The sequence below is a fragment of the Alternaria alternata genome (genome assembly GCF_001642055.1).
Source record: "Alternaria alternata strain SRC1lrK2f unplaced genomic scaffold CC77scaffold_17, whole genome shotgun sequence".
In the NCBI taxonomy this organism is placed as follows: domain Eukaryota; kingdom Fungi; phylum Ascomycota; class Dothideomycetes; order Pleosporales; family Pleosporaceae; genus Alternaria; species Alternaria alternata.
In genome coordinates, this window is record NW_017306206.1 from 211,992 (window position 1) to 229,306 (window position 17,315).

Sequence of the window (17,315 nt, forward strand, 5' to 3'; positions counted from 1 at the left end):
GCAGGGAAAGTCGCCAGACAGATGTGATTAATGCAACCATAGTTCCAATACAGGTTGTTGTTCATATGTCTGATTTAGACGATGCGAAATACCTGTTTTGATTGAAAGCGGATGTCGTATTGGCGAGCAGTGGTCTTGTTTGTGTCGAAAAAGATGCTTCCACAACGTCGATATGAACCTGTGGAACCATCCGCAACCAAGCAAAGGCCGTTCAGAATGACTCTGTCACTATTTGGCTGAGAATGTTCTCGAAGGTATGCCCACGTCAAAGGCACGCCGAAGGGACGGCCGGCGAGATTTGTATCAGTGGTATCCCATTCAATGCTGCTCAGACCTTTCTTCCTTTTCCGCGTGTCTGCCTCCAATGAATTGTAGGTCTGTGGGTCGAGCTCTGATATTTCGAATGGAACACCATGGAGGATGACAGCGGAGTCATCAAGTTCATCAAAACGGGCTTCGGCAAGGAAGCCCTCGAATCTACCACCTAGTGATACCTGGCTTTGTATGCTAATCCACGACCAGGTCGGCCATGCTGTATTGCGATGTGGACCACGCGTGTTGGAGAAGACTTTCCACAGTAACTCGATAGTCAAATGGTCTTTCCACAGTCCCCAGTTATTCGTCCAATTCATAAGTTGTGAATAGTGAGCGATAAGGCCTGCTATTGCTGGGAGCCTGTCGCTGGGGTAGGTAAGATTCCGAAGTGTGTAATCGATGAGTATCTTGTCCCATTTTTTCAGAGCCGGCCAAGCTTGAAGTGTCTTTGATGCTGTCGTGTCAAGCGTATCGTCTTGATGAGGTTGTTGCAACACTGGGCTCCCCTTTACCACCGGGAATACAAGGGCCTTGAAGTGAGCTTCTAAGCCTCCGTAGTTCAATTTACCTTCTGTCTCAAATTTGGAATTACACTCCCAAAATATACTGGATCCAAAATACAAGGTACGTCGTGACAGAGCCCGCTCTTGGAAGGTCCAACCGCGCGAATTCAAGGTGCTGCTGCTGAAACAAGCATACTGATTTACGACACTTGGGGAATGGTGACTACGGTCGGGACTCTGATTCCATGTTCGGTAAAACTGACATCCTTGGAAGATCAACGGATCACGCCGCGCAAACAATCCGTCTGTAGCGCGTGCTGCCCCCAGTGCTGCAATGGTCAGTGTGGCGTTGCGATAGACGTCGCACATGCCTTTCGCTTCTCGTTGCCAATCTTGAGCATCGTCTTGTAATATGCAGAGGCTATCCACCCACAGGAAACGGGATCCAAGCCTATAGGCTACTCCGATAGCATCTTGGATTGTGAGTGCTAATTGATCGAATGGTATCGAGGATTTGAATGCCGCAAGAGATTCGGTTGTGGACTTTAAGACGTCTGAACCACCCCAGCAATAGCTCAATACAAAATAATGCACCTTATTCGTCGGTTCTACGAGTCTGATCTCGCGAGGGTTCATGATCTCAATCAGACGCGTCGGGACTTTAGACGGTAAGCTATGATGGCATTCTGAATGAGATTCCAAACAGTCTTGTAGCCATACTCTGCAGCGTTCCAGACATTCATCCGAACCCGTATAGATGCTTCGACAAAAGGCAGATGGAGGCTCAGAAGTGCGCGGGTGTTGTATCAAGAACGTGGAGTAAAAGTTCCCACCCTCATGACGAGTGGCCAATGTGACCCCATGAGTTGAACCATAGGTGTAATCGTCTTCAAACCCCTCGTCCATGTCCCCAGCAATACCTTGATCCACTGGGGCTACTAACCTTGACCACACAACATATGGAGCGACGCTCCGAAAAGGAGGTGTTTTCTCTGTCGCTCCATAAGAGCGCTGTGTTTCTCTCAAGACCAGAGTACATAGATAACAACCACCCAAAGCGGAGTCGCGCAGAAGACTCTCGTCGATCTCGATCTGTCCTTCAATAGGGATAGTGGAACTGTCCTCTGTGAAGAGCGGAATCTCTGGTAGCTTAGGACTTTTGCGAAGTAAGTTCTCACACCACTGGCACAGAACATTGAATGTGGTCTCGGCAGTCAAATCGAAGGACTCTCGCTCTCTGGCGCTGACTGGTACGAAGGTGGGATCATAGGTCCATGGAACAGGCCTGGCAAGCGGTGGCAGTTTTGGAGGTTCCATGGTAACACGAGCAACCACCTGCAATTTTCATGACAGGAACTGGTCATGGAGATATGTGCACAGAGTGGTTGAGATTGAGACAAACTGGCAACTGTGCCGCGCCGCTCCAGGTGCGTTTCGTGTCACGCTGCATCTGCAGCATGGGTGACATCTACGTCTCGCCAATAAGATATTTGGTTCTCCACTTCAACAGGGTATAGCGATAGCACATCTGCCATCATGCTAAATTTTCCCACAATACAGGGAGATAGGATGAAGAATGGAGAGATTAAAGGAAGCACTGAGAATAGAGAAAACGTATCCTGGTATACGGTGAACCTAAATACATGGCGCTGTTGTAATGCTGTGAGTCGAAAGACAGAGGTCGCTAAGAGTGTAAAGTCTTCCCTTGCATGGGGCGGGGGTGCCTACCTGTGCTTACTTGTATTCTCAGTGAAGCGGGTAACAGCTGGCCTACACACACCCACTAACAGCGAAGAATCAGATGGTTACACATCAACCACCATCCAAGATTGTTGAATTCTTCCCCTTCTGAGGTGCATGTGTTCAGCTCGATGCCTTACGGTCGGTCATACGGCCTCTGACGTCACAGCTGTCAGTGCGCCAAGCCTTAATCCTCACATTTTTTGCTAGACGCTTGCGTGCCGATTTCCGAGACTCAACTACGGGGCTGCCCGTCGTTCCTCTCATTTGGCGCGTAGACACCAAGATCGCCACTAACTCTAGAACAAGCACGCTATGGGCCCGTATGACGAAACGCGTCCGGCACTCTTTCCGGGATGCTTGAGAAGAAGGTGTCATGGCTGGGAACCTGTAAATACTACCTAAGCATGGCTCAGGGCTGCTCAACACCTGGTCGCGTGCTTCATACTTATCACCAAAATGCGATTCCGCGACAGAACTAATACCACGTACGAGAAAGATGAGGAGAAGCCACCGCAAGAAGTTGGGTTGCGCGATCGCATCGTGCATTTCACATGGTACGTACACGCGCCGAGGACATTCGAATAACGAGCTCACGATACCACAGGCCATGGTTCGCATGTACGATGTCAACAGGATCATTGGCTGTAGTCCTTGGGAACACCCCAAACAGGTTTACCGGCCTGGAAACCATCGGCAAGGTGGTCTTCATCTTCGACCTCGTACTCTTCATCATATTCAACATCTGCATGTTCGCGCGGTTCCTCCTTGTCCCTCGCAAGCTACTCGGATCGTTACACCACCCAGTTGAGGGTCTGTTCTTCGGCACGTACTGGGTGTCAGTCGCCCTCATACTCAACTGCATTTACATTTATGGCAACACGTCGACTGGGGCATGGCTCACGAAAACTCTCGAAATTTTGTACTGGATGTACTGCGCCGCTGCTTTCCTCGTCGGTGTCATCCAGTATTCGCTCTTCTTCCGTCTCGAACGCCTCAACGTTGGCGACGCTGTGCCTGCTTGGATTTTCCCAATATACCCTTTGCTTGTCGTGGGCACCCTGGCTGGTACTATACTTCCATCCCAACCTGAGACGCCCAGTTGGAAGATATTCGTCGGAGCTATACATTTTCAAGGACTCGCATGGGTTGTTTCTTTCCTGCTGTATGCGCTATACATGCAGCGCCTGATGACCAGTTCTTTGCCGTCTCCCACTACCCGACCTGGGATGTACGTATCTGTTGGTCCAGCTGGTAAGTCCATACTCTGCATCTTTTCTTATCACAGAGGTATTGACAACGATAGGTTACACCGCCGCTGGTCTCATCTCCCTCGCGAACCAAGCACCGTCGCTTATCGCCGCAAACTACTTTACGAACACTGTAGTCCCAGACGGCGAGATTGTACGCATCATAGGCATTATGGCAGGCCTTTTCATCATATTGTTCGCATACTGGTTCTTCATCATAACAACCATCGCTGTCATAGTGGGAATGCGTAGAATGTCCTTCTCGCTGAACTGGTGGGCGTTCATCTTTCCCAACGCAGGACTTACGCTTGCAACGATACAAGTAGGGAAAGTACTACACAGTGAAGCTATTAACGGTGTTGCGAGCGCTTTGACCGTTCTACTGGTCATCATGTGGTTCGTCACGGCAGTCTTTTGCATTCGTGCCGTATACCTCGGACAGGTCTTGTGGCCTGGAAAGGACGAAGACAAGACCATGTCCAGATTAGCCTGGGGTTGGCAGGGCAACAGGGACAACCCTGAAGCTGGCAAGATCAGGCCATAGTGTCCCGCGTTGAAGGGATTGTTGTTTATCGAGCGAGGCGTAAGGTTACGAAAGCGTTGTAATACTAGCATGATACCCTGTTCAATTTCGAGCAATTCTATAGGAATAGTGACCCGACTGTCATTGGTATTGGTTCGTGTAAGCTTGACTATTTAAAGGTTCGCTTTATGATGGCGTATAGGCTACGGTCTGTACGAGGCTGACCATGTGGACCGTCGACATTGGGTTTCCGAGGCCATTCGTGATCTGGGGTGCGTTGGCGCGCCCTGGCGTTGTTGATTAGGCTTGGTGCACCTGCCACATGACCTCGTATCGAACAGTTGGCGTCGAGCGGAATTGCTTGGATCCAAGAGTTCCCGCCCTTGTTCTGCCTGCGACAGCATGTAATCCTTCTCCACTGAAGAAATGTCTGAACAGTAGATTACCAAGCAATCGTACTGTCACGCGGATGTTGCGGAGTCGCGACGCGTACAGCTAGGTATGGTGCAATCCTATTCTACTTGATCGTCACACACGTTCGTTGGTGCACGCTGGTCACCATGAGCTATTCTGTCTAACGATGGTAGTTTCAGCCCAGGGGCAAACCGTATAGCTGCTCGTTTACTAGCCGAGTGCCACGGTTCAACAGAACGATACAGAACCGTACAGAAGCTCTCGGCAGCATTCTCGGAAGCTAGGCGCCCAGCATTGCCCAGCCGAGCCGTGACAAAGAGTTTTCTAACCGTCATCGTGAACTGCAAGGAGGACGAAAATGCTCGTCCGCAGTTGCACAGTGTCTGTAGAGTGCAGCAGGTGACTGTCGAAGAAGCACTCGGCCAATATTCGCGGTCGGCACAATGCATGGCCCCGAACGTGATCTTAGGCAACGGCCGGACATAAAGTCAAAACTCTAAAAAGTGAATAATCGCGATTCTGTAAACGCCGATCTTCCGAAACCCAGTCTCCCTCGCAATAATTCCTTATCACCCTCCAACTCAACACCTTGCATCATCCCTCGCCTAGAATTACACCACGATAACAAACATATGGTCTAGACCCTGCGGACAGGGCGACTTGGCCGGGCTAACGTGTAAATCGCACCGTTTAAGCGCTGCTTGGCCGGCTGGCGGAGAGGAAATTGGTGCGGGGCTGCCTTGTCTACGCACGCATGAACCACTTATCGCCGCTCGTCGGACACAACCAAGCGGCACAGTAAGCTGTTCGGGGAGACTTGCCACGCGTTGTGCAGGTCCTGGGCCGAATCAGCGCGTTGGGCTGACACGGCGGAGCTGGCGTTAAGGCACCCTTGTTTGGTAGCGTGCTATAATTGGCTGCGGGAGTGACGGGTGGAGCATGCGATGCTTGGATTGTCGGGGATAGGGTTTTGGGTTGGTAGTCTGGTGGATGCATGCGTGGAGCTGGGGTTTGGGATGCCGCATGAGCAATGGCATTCTCAGGTGAGCCGTGGGATTCTGGCACAGTATATAGCTGAGCCGTATCCCCACATGAAGGTGAAGACCCAACATCGCAGATTTCCTGTATCAGACTTTAACTACCTCATCATCAGTCTACACTACTACTACCACTATCATACCAATCTCAAACACAACCTATCCTATCAACAAAAATGTCTTCACCCGCTACTCAATTCGTCTACGTCCCCAACCTGGTTGGCGGCCAAATGCTCAGGATCCCCATCGAGGACATCGAAGCCGAGGGCCAGATCTCCATCTCACAACAGCCCATTGCCAGCCCAACGCTCTCGTCAAGATACGTTCGTGAATCATCCCCTTCACCGAGCGTCGAGAGCGTCGACGACACCGACGAGTGATAAGCTCATACCAAGACGACGCACGGAGACGATACAATGACGGCAAGCCTTGCTCTGGTCTGCAGGCAAGCAAGGCGGAACCAGCAGCGGACATTGCCAAGCAGCCTAGTCGCAGCCTCGATCAATACCCACGAGTCAAAAACACGGAGGACTGACATCATCGTCCCCATACCCTCACTGCAATCACAACATTTTCTTCCGAAATGACGACAGTCGATCCGTTGGACCCCATAATGCCACCGGAGAAAACTTTCATATTGCGTGGAGTTGGCGTGTGGGGAATACTTGCAAACAAGGAGAGGATCTTTGGCTTGGTTGGAGTCAAAGGAAGCTTGGGGGAGTGCCGATCGGAGATGGATTGGGCAGGGAAGCACGCGTTGGCTTGGCGGGGTGTGGGGTTTGCGATTCAGTACTTGAGATGGGACGAATCAATCGGTTATCATCGGTAGTTTTGGTTACTTAATGTCTACTATCTAATTATTTGTGGTACTTTTGATCACTTGACCATGTCCATGCTGCGTGAGAATGTGAGTTGTGATTGCGATATGCGGTGTGATTGCATGCTGCATGCACTGACTATGCATTGACTACGTCGTGACAAAAGCAACAAGAGGGTGATGTTTCGTATCTTGCACAATGGTTATTCTTTTTATGCATGCAACCTGTCTCATGATCGCTATGTACCATGATGACCAAAACAGAGCAGTAGGTGTTGTAGCCTACGATGACTCTCCAGAGGTACCTAGCCAAGCTCCGCTACAGACCGACAACACTTTCCTGTACGTCCAGCTGAAGGGATTACTATTCCAGTCATCTTTCCAATAGACGGTGTTCTCCACGAGTGGCATCTTCTCCAGCCGTAAGCTCGATCTCATACCCCAACTCATACGTTGTTGCGGACCTTGCTGGCATGATCACTATGCCAGTCCATGTACCTTCTTTCCTTTTCTACAGACTCCTCATCTTCTGTTACACACCAGACACCTCACCCTGCATTGCCTGTTGTATCTTTCTCGTATCTGCAGGTGTAATAGCGGCATAATCGGAAGGAGGGCTGGTGAGTGTACTAATGCAAGTCCAAGCTTATAGGGTTTGGGCCCTTCCAGCAACCCTTCTCCGTATCCGGGACAGCCACGTCACGAATCGATATTTTGGAGTATATGGTGAGTTGAGTAAGACATCGATGACACCGCGGCCGTCGTGACGATGATCCCCTGTAGTCTTGGTGTGAGCAGCGGTGCATCTTCTTGCCGATCTGTCCGGTCAATGGCATCGGTATGGATTGTATGACTGTGGGGGTACCGTATGCGGAAGAAGCTTGTTTTCCCATAGCTGCTATAGGTATAAACCGAAGCTAGGCCAGGTACTGATGAGCGGTTTGTGGTAGATCATGTCAGGTCCACGAGCCTAAGAAGGTTGTGTAGGCATGGTAGCTCGGTAATAAATACCATCGAGAGTCGCGAAAAGAGTATCCTGTTGCACGGGTTGATTTCAGCATGCAACTACTTAAGGATCTGCGCAACCATGGTGGTGTTTGAACTCGCTGTGCGAATTGATACGGCCGGGTTTGGCAAGGAAGGCGGCGGCGGCTTTAGGCTGTGCATACAATTACAGAGATCAGTGTAGATACATCCAGTATCTTCAAGGCAGATTGACGATGGAGACAACACTGGATCGTGTTAATGAAGCGGATCGGGTTGTGAAGGTTGGTTGAGAAACTCCGGTAACGCACGGACGGCCCGCAAGCATACATTCGTCATCATGAACAAACTTTCACCCATCATCTTGCTCACTTCTTGATAATGTAGAGCTGACGGCGAGAATAATACGACACTGTCTTCAATCATAGCCATGGAGTTGTTTCGTTGCTTTTCTTGCGCATAGTGGCGTTCCCGACAGCATCTGAGATTCTTCCGGGTACCAGACTCCCTAAGTCGATTTCTGACCGTATCTTCGAGTGTTAATTAAGCAAGAAACGATTGGAGAGGTTGTGGTTAGTCGAACGGCACAACACTCATATCGGGATGTGGGCCACTTAGCGTCCATGCTACCCGATGTGGAGTACCAGGTAGTTCGGGGTAATATGAACCCTATATGGACAACGGTAGGTTCAAAATCTTGATTCGGGGTAACTTTCCAGGATGCCGAAGCCACTATGATGTACCTACTATATTGCGCCAAGTCTGGGGTCAAGTCTGGGGTCGAATCTGGGGTAGAAGTACTATTAGCTGTGCAGCCGTTCACTGGACCATGTCTTGAAGGGGTCCTGAACATTTGCAAACCTACTCATATCATCAGCTTGGCCTTTAGATCTAGCTAGGTTGACCGGCTCCACATGTTGCCCTTCATGCTCCTCATTGCGATCTTGTGGCTTCAAGCTGGATGCTATCCCGACCAGAGAAGATGACAAGAGGCCCGTCTGTAAGCTATAAAGACCAGCGATCCAATGTCTAGGAGATTCCGTACACTCCACCAAAACTCAAGCATCGCCTCATTAAATATGGTTGCCTTCAGCATCATTGCCACTTCTCTTGTCTCCTTCATCCCCTTCGCTACTGCCAGTCCGACAGCGCGTCAGCAACCTGCCTACCTTGACTGGAAAACGTTCAAAGCCAATGGTGTCAATCTTGGAGGATGGCTCGCCCAAGAAGCTGTCATTGACCCAAATTGGTGGTCTCAAAACTGTGGCACCACAACTGATGAGTGGACTTGCTGTGCCCAACTAGGATCAAAATGCGGTCCTATTCTCGAGCGACGCTATGCTACGTTCATCACGCCCACCGATATCGACAAGCTAGCTACTGCTGGCGTGAACATCTTGAGAATTCCAACAACGTATGCCGCTTGGGTCAAAGTCCCCGGGAGTAACTTTTACAGTGGCAACCAAGCTCAGTTCTTCAAGAACATTGCCTCCTATGCGATCGCAAAGCACGGTATGCATATTATCCTTGACATTCACTCCCTTCCCGGAGGCGTAAACGGCATGGGCTTCGGCGAAGGCGAAGGCCGCTTTGGATGGTTCAACAATGTAACGAACTTCGACTACTCTCTACGCGCTGTCGATGCTGCATTGGCTTTCATCCAATCCTCCGGTACTCCACAGTCGTACACTCTTGAGCCAATCAATGAACCAGTGGACAACCGCGACTTCACAACATTTGGAACACCAGCCGCTTTGACGGATAACGGCGTTGCGTGGACACAGAAGTATTTTGACGCGGTTGTCGCGAAAGTAACGGCCGTAAACAAGAATATACCCGTTATGTTGCAGGGTAGCTTCAAAGGTGAAGCATTCTGGTCTCCCAGGTTCTCAGCTTCGGCCAATCTGGTCTTTGACGTGCACAACTACTATTTCGCTGGGCGTCCCACAGACTCTGATACTGTGAGCGCAGATATCTGCTCAGACGCCAAGGCATCGGCAGGAGATGGCAAGTTTCCTGTATTTGTCGGGGAATGGTCCATCGAGACTGTGGCAGATAACAAGTTTGCCAACCGCAGGAAGAACCTGAACACAGGGCTGTAAGAAACATCCCTGTACGAACTGCGTTTGAGATATACACTGACTTGCTACGCGTAACATTAGGTATGCTTTTGCAAAGTACACAAGAGGAAGTGCTTATTGGACTGCAAAGTTTTTTGGTAACGTGCCTGTAGTGGGAGAGGGTGTCCAAGGCGATTACTGGAACTACTCAGCTTTCATTGACATGGGTATTGTCAAGCCAAGTGAAGGAGCACAGTACTGCAACTGAGGGCTTGTTCAGTGGAGAAGCTCGATCTTGGTGTTGTCTGGCGTATAGGCGAGGAACGATCTTCCAAGTAGCATAACAAGCATCAGGGTCACCACAACCGGTAGCGTCCAATACTTCCTCTTCCGTACCCGTCCCCTGTATCCATGCATTAGCGTATAGTATAAAATATAGGACACGATCTACTTACAGGTTACTCCTTCAACCTTTGAGTCAATACGCAGAATATCTCCCCCAGCCAATGTTTCCCACAGCTCTGCTATACTACCCGTAGTCGTCATGAACCAGCCAAGAAAAGGCAGACGATCATGTCTTGATCGTTGCTCGTACTCTGCGTACACATAATCAACCTTTACGCATTTCAGCCATTGCTTCTTGGTTTCCGACCATTCCTTATATGTGTTGCCGAAGTACCTTAATCTTTGTTGCTCGGTGTCGGGAAATCTCTGGAAACCATGATGTCGATAACACCATCTTTGCGCAGTTTCCGGAGCCTCAGCATCGCTTGTAGCGAGGTCTGGAGCACCTTCCAACGCTACATTCTTCTGTGGCAAGAAGTAAGGATCCAGCAAGACCTCTGCATCGGCGACGAGAAAGACACGATCCGGTCGACCGAAGTTTGGCGACGGTATACAATTTGTGGGGGGATTACAATAGACCTTTCGGAGATCATCTATAGTAAGACCATCATACAAGGAGGCGTCGGAGCGAAGATCTAGGCGAAAGAGAGAGTAACAGTTGAGATCTAGGCGGTGTTTCATCCTTGCGCAATCCCGGGATGGTTCCTTCGACTCCAAGTAGGATCGCTTCGATTAAAGATTCCCATCGCGACTGCGACTCAGGCGTGTAGCATGTACGGTAGATTGTATAGCCCCAAGGGTGATAGGAATCTCTGGGCTGATCTTCTTCCTTCTCGCTGTCCTCCTCCTCTTCCTCTTCCTCTTCTTCTTCCTCTGCCGACCAGTCCTTTGTCTTGATCAGGTCCCGTAGCATGTGTTTGGGAGATTCAATCATGGTATTTCGAACCAGCTATTTATTAACGAGAGTTCGATGTGTCAGTAAATGATCGGTAGAATAACCATATCTTTAGATGTCAGGTTCATATACCTGCCTGACACGTAATTGTGGCACGGTAACCTCCAGGCGATAACCGCACTTACTCTATCAGGCTTAGTGAGTGTTCTCTGCACTGCCTTCAGACTTGCGGTAGCGTTGGTGGTAGAGCTCGTATAGATGTTTAACAGAAAAAAACAGTCTCTCTGAGTTAAAACTAAGGCCTACTAAGATACGTGGATACAACGCGTCCTGGGTATCCAGAATTCCCGACTCATACCAAAACAACAGCGGCGTATTCATGTATACCTAGGTAAATACCCCACAGAAAACATACCTTGTTTCTTCAGCATCTCCCTCGCCTCCGCCTCCCTGTTTATCCTCTCCTGCTTCTCCAACTTCTCCAACTCTTTCTTCTTCTTTTTGTTGGCTTCCTTCCGCTCCTTTTGCGTTTGCACCTGCTCCTCCTTCATCTTCTTCCAAAATTCATCATACCAGTTATTCTTAGTCCTTCCCTTACTAGCGTCCCCAGCACTTGATCTACGCAAGTTACGTCGTCCAAGCATACGGTCAGTTTTACTTTCTTGACAAGCGCGCCCAAGATTCCACGCTTGCCACTCGTAGGGGTCGTTTTCTTCTTCTAGTCCTGGTGGCGGCGTTAGTTGACGAGGCTGTAAATTATCTTGCGGTCGATTCGTGCGCCGAAAGTATTCTTCTTGTGTTATTTCACGACCGGGGAAGATGAGGCTCGAGGCAGTAGAAGGTACTGGTGAGGCACTGCGGGGTTCCGGTTGGTAGAGAGTTACTGCGTTTGGTTGTGAATCAGGACTTGGGTTGCTGCCAGTCGAAGTGGTTGGTTGCAGAGTACTGGGAGAACTATCAGACGAAGCGGTGGAACGTGACAGCCGAAAGGATTGAAGCGTACTATGTAATGAAATAGTACCCGAAGGCTTCTTGGCATCGCCCGAACCCTCAGTCTGTTGCTGCTGCGGTGTAATCAAATTTGCATTCCCTCCTGCTTTCTCATTTCGCTCTCTTTTCACCCAGGAGAAAGGCCTGGCAAATCTGAAGGATATCCAGTAGTTTAAGCTAGGTTCTGAGTAACGGCGAGCAATCTTCTTCATGAGTTTCTGAGGTTTTTTGGGGTATCTTGATGAAAGTTCGGCGTGTGGTACAGCAGATTTGGTTTGAGGATTTTGACGCGACCAGGTCTGAAGGAACGCAGGCGGACACCAGTGTCCACATGTAGCCATGGCAAGCATATAGGGATCTAAGAGGAGGTCTGACTCTTCTGAAGAGGCTTTTAACGTGGAATATGGAGAGGATTGTAGGGTCTCCCGACCTGTAAGTTGAGATTCAGCGCTTTGAGAAGAGTACAGCGACGTAATAATGTGCCAATTAGCCTCATTTTCCTCAACGGAATGGGATGCGCTGTTGGTTTGCCTTCTTGTGACGGGATTGGAAGCAGACCTTTGGTACAAGTACTTGTTCATTTCTTCATTGTCTTCTAATCTGGAGTGAGTTGGCAGCAAGCAATGCTCACTGACGACTTGAATGTCCTGTCTGGGCCTATCAGTCGTATATCTATGCCACTCTCTCAAAAGCTCTCTTCTTGGGGTTTTCTTACGTTGAATTTCTCTGCTTCCCACTCAGCTTCTTCATCAGCCCAATGCAACCAAACTTTCTGTCGTGTCATGTGAGACATTATGCTCGCTTGATCACTAATATCCATCTCATTTGCCTCCGTCTCATATAGTCCCCGCGTTGACCTTTTAATCGATTCCTGCTCCCAAACTTCCTCAAAAGTCGGCCTTGGCCCATCGCCCATCATATCGCCGTATACCATCTGGGTCCTGCGCCGTCTCTTCTTTATCGCTTTCTCCATTCTCTCTGTAGCGGCAAGATACTTTTCATCATCTCGAGAGTGCAAAGAGACTTGCCAGCCCCAGTTCTGAAGGTCCTTGATTTTAGAGAGCTCGGAAGGGGTGGGATCAGCAAGCGTATAGGTAAGGGGCTGATTGCACGTGTCGATGGAGTGCGCTGGTGGCTGGATCAGGTATGGCATCTTTTGTGCGAGTTGTATACTGTGGATGATAGACAAGGAGTCAGGAGGCTTTGTAGGCGGGGGAATATATTCATTGTCGAAAAGTTTGCTCTCGCTGTCAATGGAATCGTATACTTCACGTTGATCATTCTCACACAAAAGACGCGTCGTTACAATAAGGCCAGCTCCTTGAAGAGGTAGGAGGGCCAAGAAATGTTGCCATTGCATAAATCTATTGGGTATCATATGCCGGCATCGCCAGCGCGATACCACGTCATAACTGGTCGTTGTCTTTCATCGTACTCGCTTATTCCAGTCTTCTTTGGCAAAATAGCCAATTTTCGAGCGTTTTCAGGTGAGCTTTTCATGCGCATGATACCTTGCGACATGAATGTCCCAATCTCGAGACGTGCTGCGCCGGTTGCGGCGTACGCGTGAAGGTTGCGGAGTCACAGATTCGCCTTCTACGAAGTTCCTATGATTGATGTGAGTACCTTCCACAAGACTATATGCCCATTGTGCGCTTGCAGTAGAATAGTTGCTCTGGTGTGGGATGTAGGCTATGCTCAGGGAGGGCTCAAAACCATATCTTGATCAACTCCTCTGAAACGGCAGACGGGGTGAGGACGCCAGACTCAGTAATGATACCAGATATCAGATCAGGTGGCTAGTTTATGTTAGCAAAACGTACTTCAGGCAGAGTGGACAGAACAAACCGTGAAGTCGACAGCGTCATGAGCGTCGAGTGGAGCGGCTGTTGACCCCTTGGCAGCCATGTCTGCGATGGCTTCGTCGAAGACGTTCCGTTGCTCTTCGTCACTCTTCGCCTTTTGTTCGTCCTTGGGTTCCTCTGCGACCTTGAAGTCTAGCACCTTCTGCTCGATGGGCAAATCAAACTGGCTGAGGGGATATAGCCTGACAAACTTGTGGCTCTCGGCAACCACGTAGAAAGGCTTTCCTTTGCTCTTGGCTAGTACGCCCAACTGATACGTGCCCATGCGCGAAATGATACCGCCGTTCTCTACGACACCTTCGGCTCCCACAATAACCATATCGACTTTGCCGAGGGAGTAGGCGACGGCTGAGTCTGGGATCGTGGCTACTGGAACGTTGTGGTCTCGGAGGTCGGCGACGGTCTGAAGGCCCTCTTTCGCGTCCGACGAGCTTGATGAAGGGAGGACGTATATGACCTTGAAGCGGAGAGTGCTTGACTCGGCTGCCCTTCTCAGTAGCGCGCCCACTACTCGCGAACCACCATTTGTGAGCACTGTGCCGCCGTCGCGGATAAAGTGCTTGCCGAAGCTCGCTATCTTCTCCCTGCTCTGTTTTGCACGGTCTACGAAGAGCTTGCCGTTGGAGAGTAGGTGGTTCCGTATCGCGCGGAAGTCGTCGTCTGGGCCCAGGTTCAGGCTTGCGGGGCGGTTAAGCGTTGTGATCAGATAGCGCTGGAAGAGATCTGTGCCGGCGGAAAGGGAGATGGGGTTCGCGATTGAAGCCTTCAGGGCAGCTGTGTGCCGTTCGAGTAGGTCGAGTGTCTCGGCGACGGTCGAGACGGAGCTCTGTGCAATGGCTTCTACGAGCGCCTCGATGGCCGCCACGGGCATAGTAAGCTCGGGGTCATCTTTGAGGATGCGGCGATATGTCGCGACTATGTCAAAGGTCGGCTGTGTCTTGACTCCCGATTCGGTGCTCATCTTGACGGTTGATTGCGACGTGTTAGTGCTCCGTCAACTTTTGGATATTTTGGAGGGGTGGTTCGCGATTGAGTCATTCGCCAAGACCATGATCGGACGGCTAGCCTCGTCATTGTCCTCCCAGTCCTACACTCTCCAGTGCGCCAAACTATTTGCGGCAGTGACCATGGAGCTCAATAGTCGCCAAACCTCCACTTAGACCTGGCACGACTATCATCTTCCACAATCTACTTCACTCAATTGTTTTGAAGATTGTCGTCGTTGGACCGCACCCACTCCTTTATCATGGTCACAGTCTGCCATGCGCGATAGGCTGACCAGACACACTTACTGTCCGTTGTGATTGCACAGAATTACTTGAAACTCATACTCACTGAAAGCTAACACGTAAATTGCAACCTTCTTACCAATCCTGATCACTACCTAGGTGCTCGTACCCTTTCACTATAGAAAGCCCATCACCGCTAGTCTGCAATCACTCACTAGCAGGCAAAAGAGTGCAAATTTCCTACTTACATACCTACCGAAACCTAGTAGGAAAACTACCACTGCAACCAAAGAACACGATGCCGTACATCATCTACGTGCCTGGCGTTCCCCAACCATACATCACCAACGATCCGAGAATCTACATCGACTGTCTAAAACTACTCAAGTGGGAGTGCGAACCACGGCCATTCCACGATGCATTCTGCAAGGAGCTCCGGGCAGATGAGGATGAGCAATCCTTGGCTGACAGGCGTCGTGATCAACTTGAGGCCTTCTGGGTTGAGGCACTTCAGCGGCAAACAAACCTGAGGGACGGATCTGACCGCCCGGATGAAAACACAGGCACATTGATTGAGAATACAGTCGAAAGTTTGGCAGCGCATGACTTGACCAAAACGTATTGTCTGATATCAAGAAGCGTGGGGAAGGTGAGTTCTAGCAGATACTAGTACCACCCCATGAGCACTTCCTTCATCATCGAGTCTTTTGTATACGCAGCTACGAAGCCATAGATGGTCGGATGTGATTGCTATGGTACAACCATTGGATACCACCCATGGTAAGCTCTTACCTTCTCTTTCTCTGGGCTTGCTAAGTTAAACAATAGATGAAATCTATCATTCTTATTTCTGTACACCAACAACACAGTTCACAAGTAATTCGCTATATCATTCATAAATGTTTTAGCCTGAACACACTTGTATCAATATTCACCCCTCTCTTTACCACGAAGCTACTACAGCTAGCCATCACACTACTCCGAAAATGCCTGGCCTCTCGAACACAGTCGACGAGCCGAGGCCAGGAATATACTGTAACAACTGTAATGCTATCATTCGAAAACCAGATGCTCCTGCGGTGCCATCCAGTGAGAGGGTCGTTGTAGTTGAGGAAGGCCCGTATACAGTAACGGCAACTGACGATGCAACACCACCGCCTCTGATATCCCTCGATGCAAACGACCCATCTTCTGCCCCCGATACTACTGCAATCCCTTCTATCACGCCATCGCATCCGACTGCGCAAGCATGGAAGTCACCCAAGAACTTTACAGTTACAGTACCCATTGTCGTTCATTTGCCTGTCGAGGCATTCTACCGCAACTTCCCGACAGATGCATCAGGAAGACGAAGAAGAATAATTACGACGAACTTGACCTACGATGTGACAGTCGAGCTGCCAGAGACCCGAATACCTTCAGAAGACAATCCATTACCAACGTCATATGCGCGACCCGTCAATCCGTGGTCTTCCACTACCGGACAGTGTCGATCGACGGTCATTGATGAACCCGAGTCTCTCCCACGCTCCAAAGCAGGCCATTATGAACACGCTCCGGATGCTCCCCAGTCTTCCGAGCAGCCTGACATGAACTTTCCTGGCACAGGCATCGATGAGATGACGCCTTTGTCTGACAAACAGCTCGGCATGAACGCTTCTGACAGAGCTGGAGACGGACGAGTTCTTCGCTCTGATTCTGCGCAAAACACGCCGCAGCTGATAAAGCGCCCTTCAGAGGAAGAAGTCATTGGACACAACTGGATCAAGTTTCATGATGAAGGACAGTCGCATGTATCGCTCAGTGACAACCCGCCCCAGATGACGACAATGCAGGAACGCCATGCGCCGCGAGACTCGAGATGGGTCGCTTTGCGAAACAAATTGCGTGATACTGGAGAACACATTGGAGAGAAGCTTAAGGGATCTGGGGATTACGAAGGCAACAAGTTGAAAAAGGAAAACGACCCCAGGAAACAGGGAGAAGGCCGAGCGAGAAGGGCGTTTAATTTCTAAAATTGTCATCAAGGTCCATAATGTATCGTACGAATAGAGCCAAACGTCCGCTTACGACATGTTCACTCATGAAAGGCCCGCGCGTTTCCGCGTTCTGCCGCATACGAAAGAGCTCGTTTTTTCTCTGTTGTATCTGATCACACAATGTGCCCAAAAGGTATGCGCTGTCTTTTACGTGCACATTATATACAAGATGACGGAGTATAGGCCATTAAAGTATACTCCAGGCCTTGGGTACAACTCAATATAACCGAGCTCCTTCATTTCATCAGGAACGACAATCTGCTTCTTTGTTTGCAGGCTAACTTGTTGAATCGGAGTAACCGGAAATTA

The 17,315-nt window shown here is 49.9% G+C and overlaps 7 protein-coding genes across 7 annotated transcripts; 4 read left to right on the forward strand and 3 right to left on the reverse strand.

Annotated features, from left to right (window-relative positions):
• Positions 1 to 74: 74 nt before the first annotated feature.
• CC77DRAFT_1063796 (HET-domain-containing protein) lies at positions 75 to 2,135 on the reverse strand (the record flags this gene model as incomplete). The annotated part of the gene is made up of 1 exon (XM_018528664.1): positions 75 to 2,135. One exon carries the CDS (start codon positions 2,133 to 2,135, stop codon positions 75 to 77), a length of 2,061 nt encoding a protein of 686 aa, XP_018383220.1.
• Positions 2,136 to 3,017: 882 nt separating this feature from the next.
• Positions 3,018 to 4,352, forward strand: CC77DRAFT_1063797 (hypothetical protein; the record flags this gene model as incomplete). The annotated part of the gene is made up of 3 exons (XM_018528665.1): positions 3,018 to 3,115; positions 3,166 to 3,812; positions 3,865 to 4,352. The coding sequence occupies 3 exons, from the start codon at positions 3,018 to 3,020 to the stop codon at positions 4,350 to 4,352; spliced, it is 1,233 nt and encodes a 410-aa protein (XP_018383221.1).
• Positions 4,353 to 5,958: 1,606 nt separating this feature from the next.
• CC77DRAFT_1063798 (hypothetical protein) lies at positions 5,959 to 6,987 on the forward strand (the record flags this gene model as incomplete). Its single annotated transcript, XM_018528666.1, has 2 exons — positions 5,959 to 6,158; positions 6,864 to 6,987. 2 exons carry the CDS (start codon positions 5,959 to 5,961, stop codon positions 6,985 to 6,987), a joined length of 324 nt encoding a protein of 107 aa, XP_018383222.1.
• Positions 6,988 to 8,662: 1,675 nt separating this feature from the next.
• On the forward strand, positions 8,663 to 9,911 carry CC77DRAFT_1074427 (glycoside hydrolase; the record flags this gene model as incomplete). The annotated part of the gene is made up of 2 exons (XM_018529210.1): positions 8,663 to 9,681; positions 9,746 to 9,911. 2 exons carry the CDS (start codon positions 8,663 to 8,665, stop codon positions 9,909 to 9,911), a joined length of 1,185 nt encoding a protein of 394 aa, XP_018383223.1.
• A 2,587-nt stretch (positions 9,912 to 12,498) lies between these two features.
• CC77DRAFT_1022697 (hypothetical protein) lies at positions 12,499 to 13,099 on the reverse strand. The gene has a single exon (XM_018525520.1). The coding sequence runs from the start codon at positions 13,024 to 13,026 to the stop codon at positions 12,559 to 12,561; it is 468 nt and encodes a 155-aa protein (XP_018383224.1). The 5' UTR covers positions 13,027 to 13,099; the 3' UTR covers positions 12,499 to 12,558.
• A 72-nt stretch (positions 13,100 to 13,171) lies between these two features.
• On the reverse strand, positions 13,172 to 14,699 carry CC77DRAFT_994296 (translation initiation factor eIF-2B subunit alpha; the record flags this gene model as incomplete). Its single annotated transcript, XM_018536440.1, has 2 exons — positions 13,172 to 13,672; positions 13,722 to 14,699. The coding sequence occupies 2 exons, from the start codon at positions 14,697 to 14,699 to the stop codon at positions 13,583 to 13,585; spliced, it is 1,068 nt and encodes a 355-aa protein (XP_018383225.1). The 3' UTR covers positions 13,172 to 13,582.
• Positions 14,700 to 15,265: 566 nt separating this feature from the next.
• Positions 15,266 to 16,982, forward strand: CC77DRAFT_1052195 (hypothetical protein; the record flags this gene model as incomplete). The annotated part of the gene is made up of 3 exons (XM_018527692.1): positions 15,266 to 15,616; positions 15,701 to 15,747; positions 15,935 to 16,982. 3 exons carry the CDS (start codon positions 15,266 to 15,268, stop codon positions 16,980 to 16,982), a joined length of 1,446 nt encoding a protein of 481 aa, XP_018383226.1.
• Between the last annotated feature and the right edge of the window lie 333 nt (positions 16,983 to 17,315).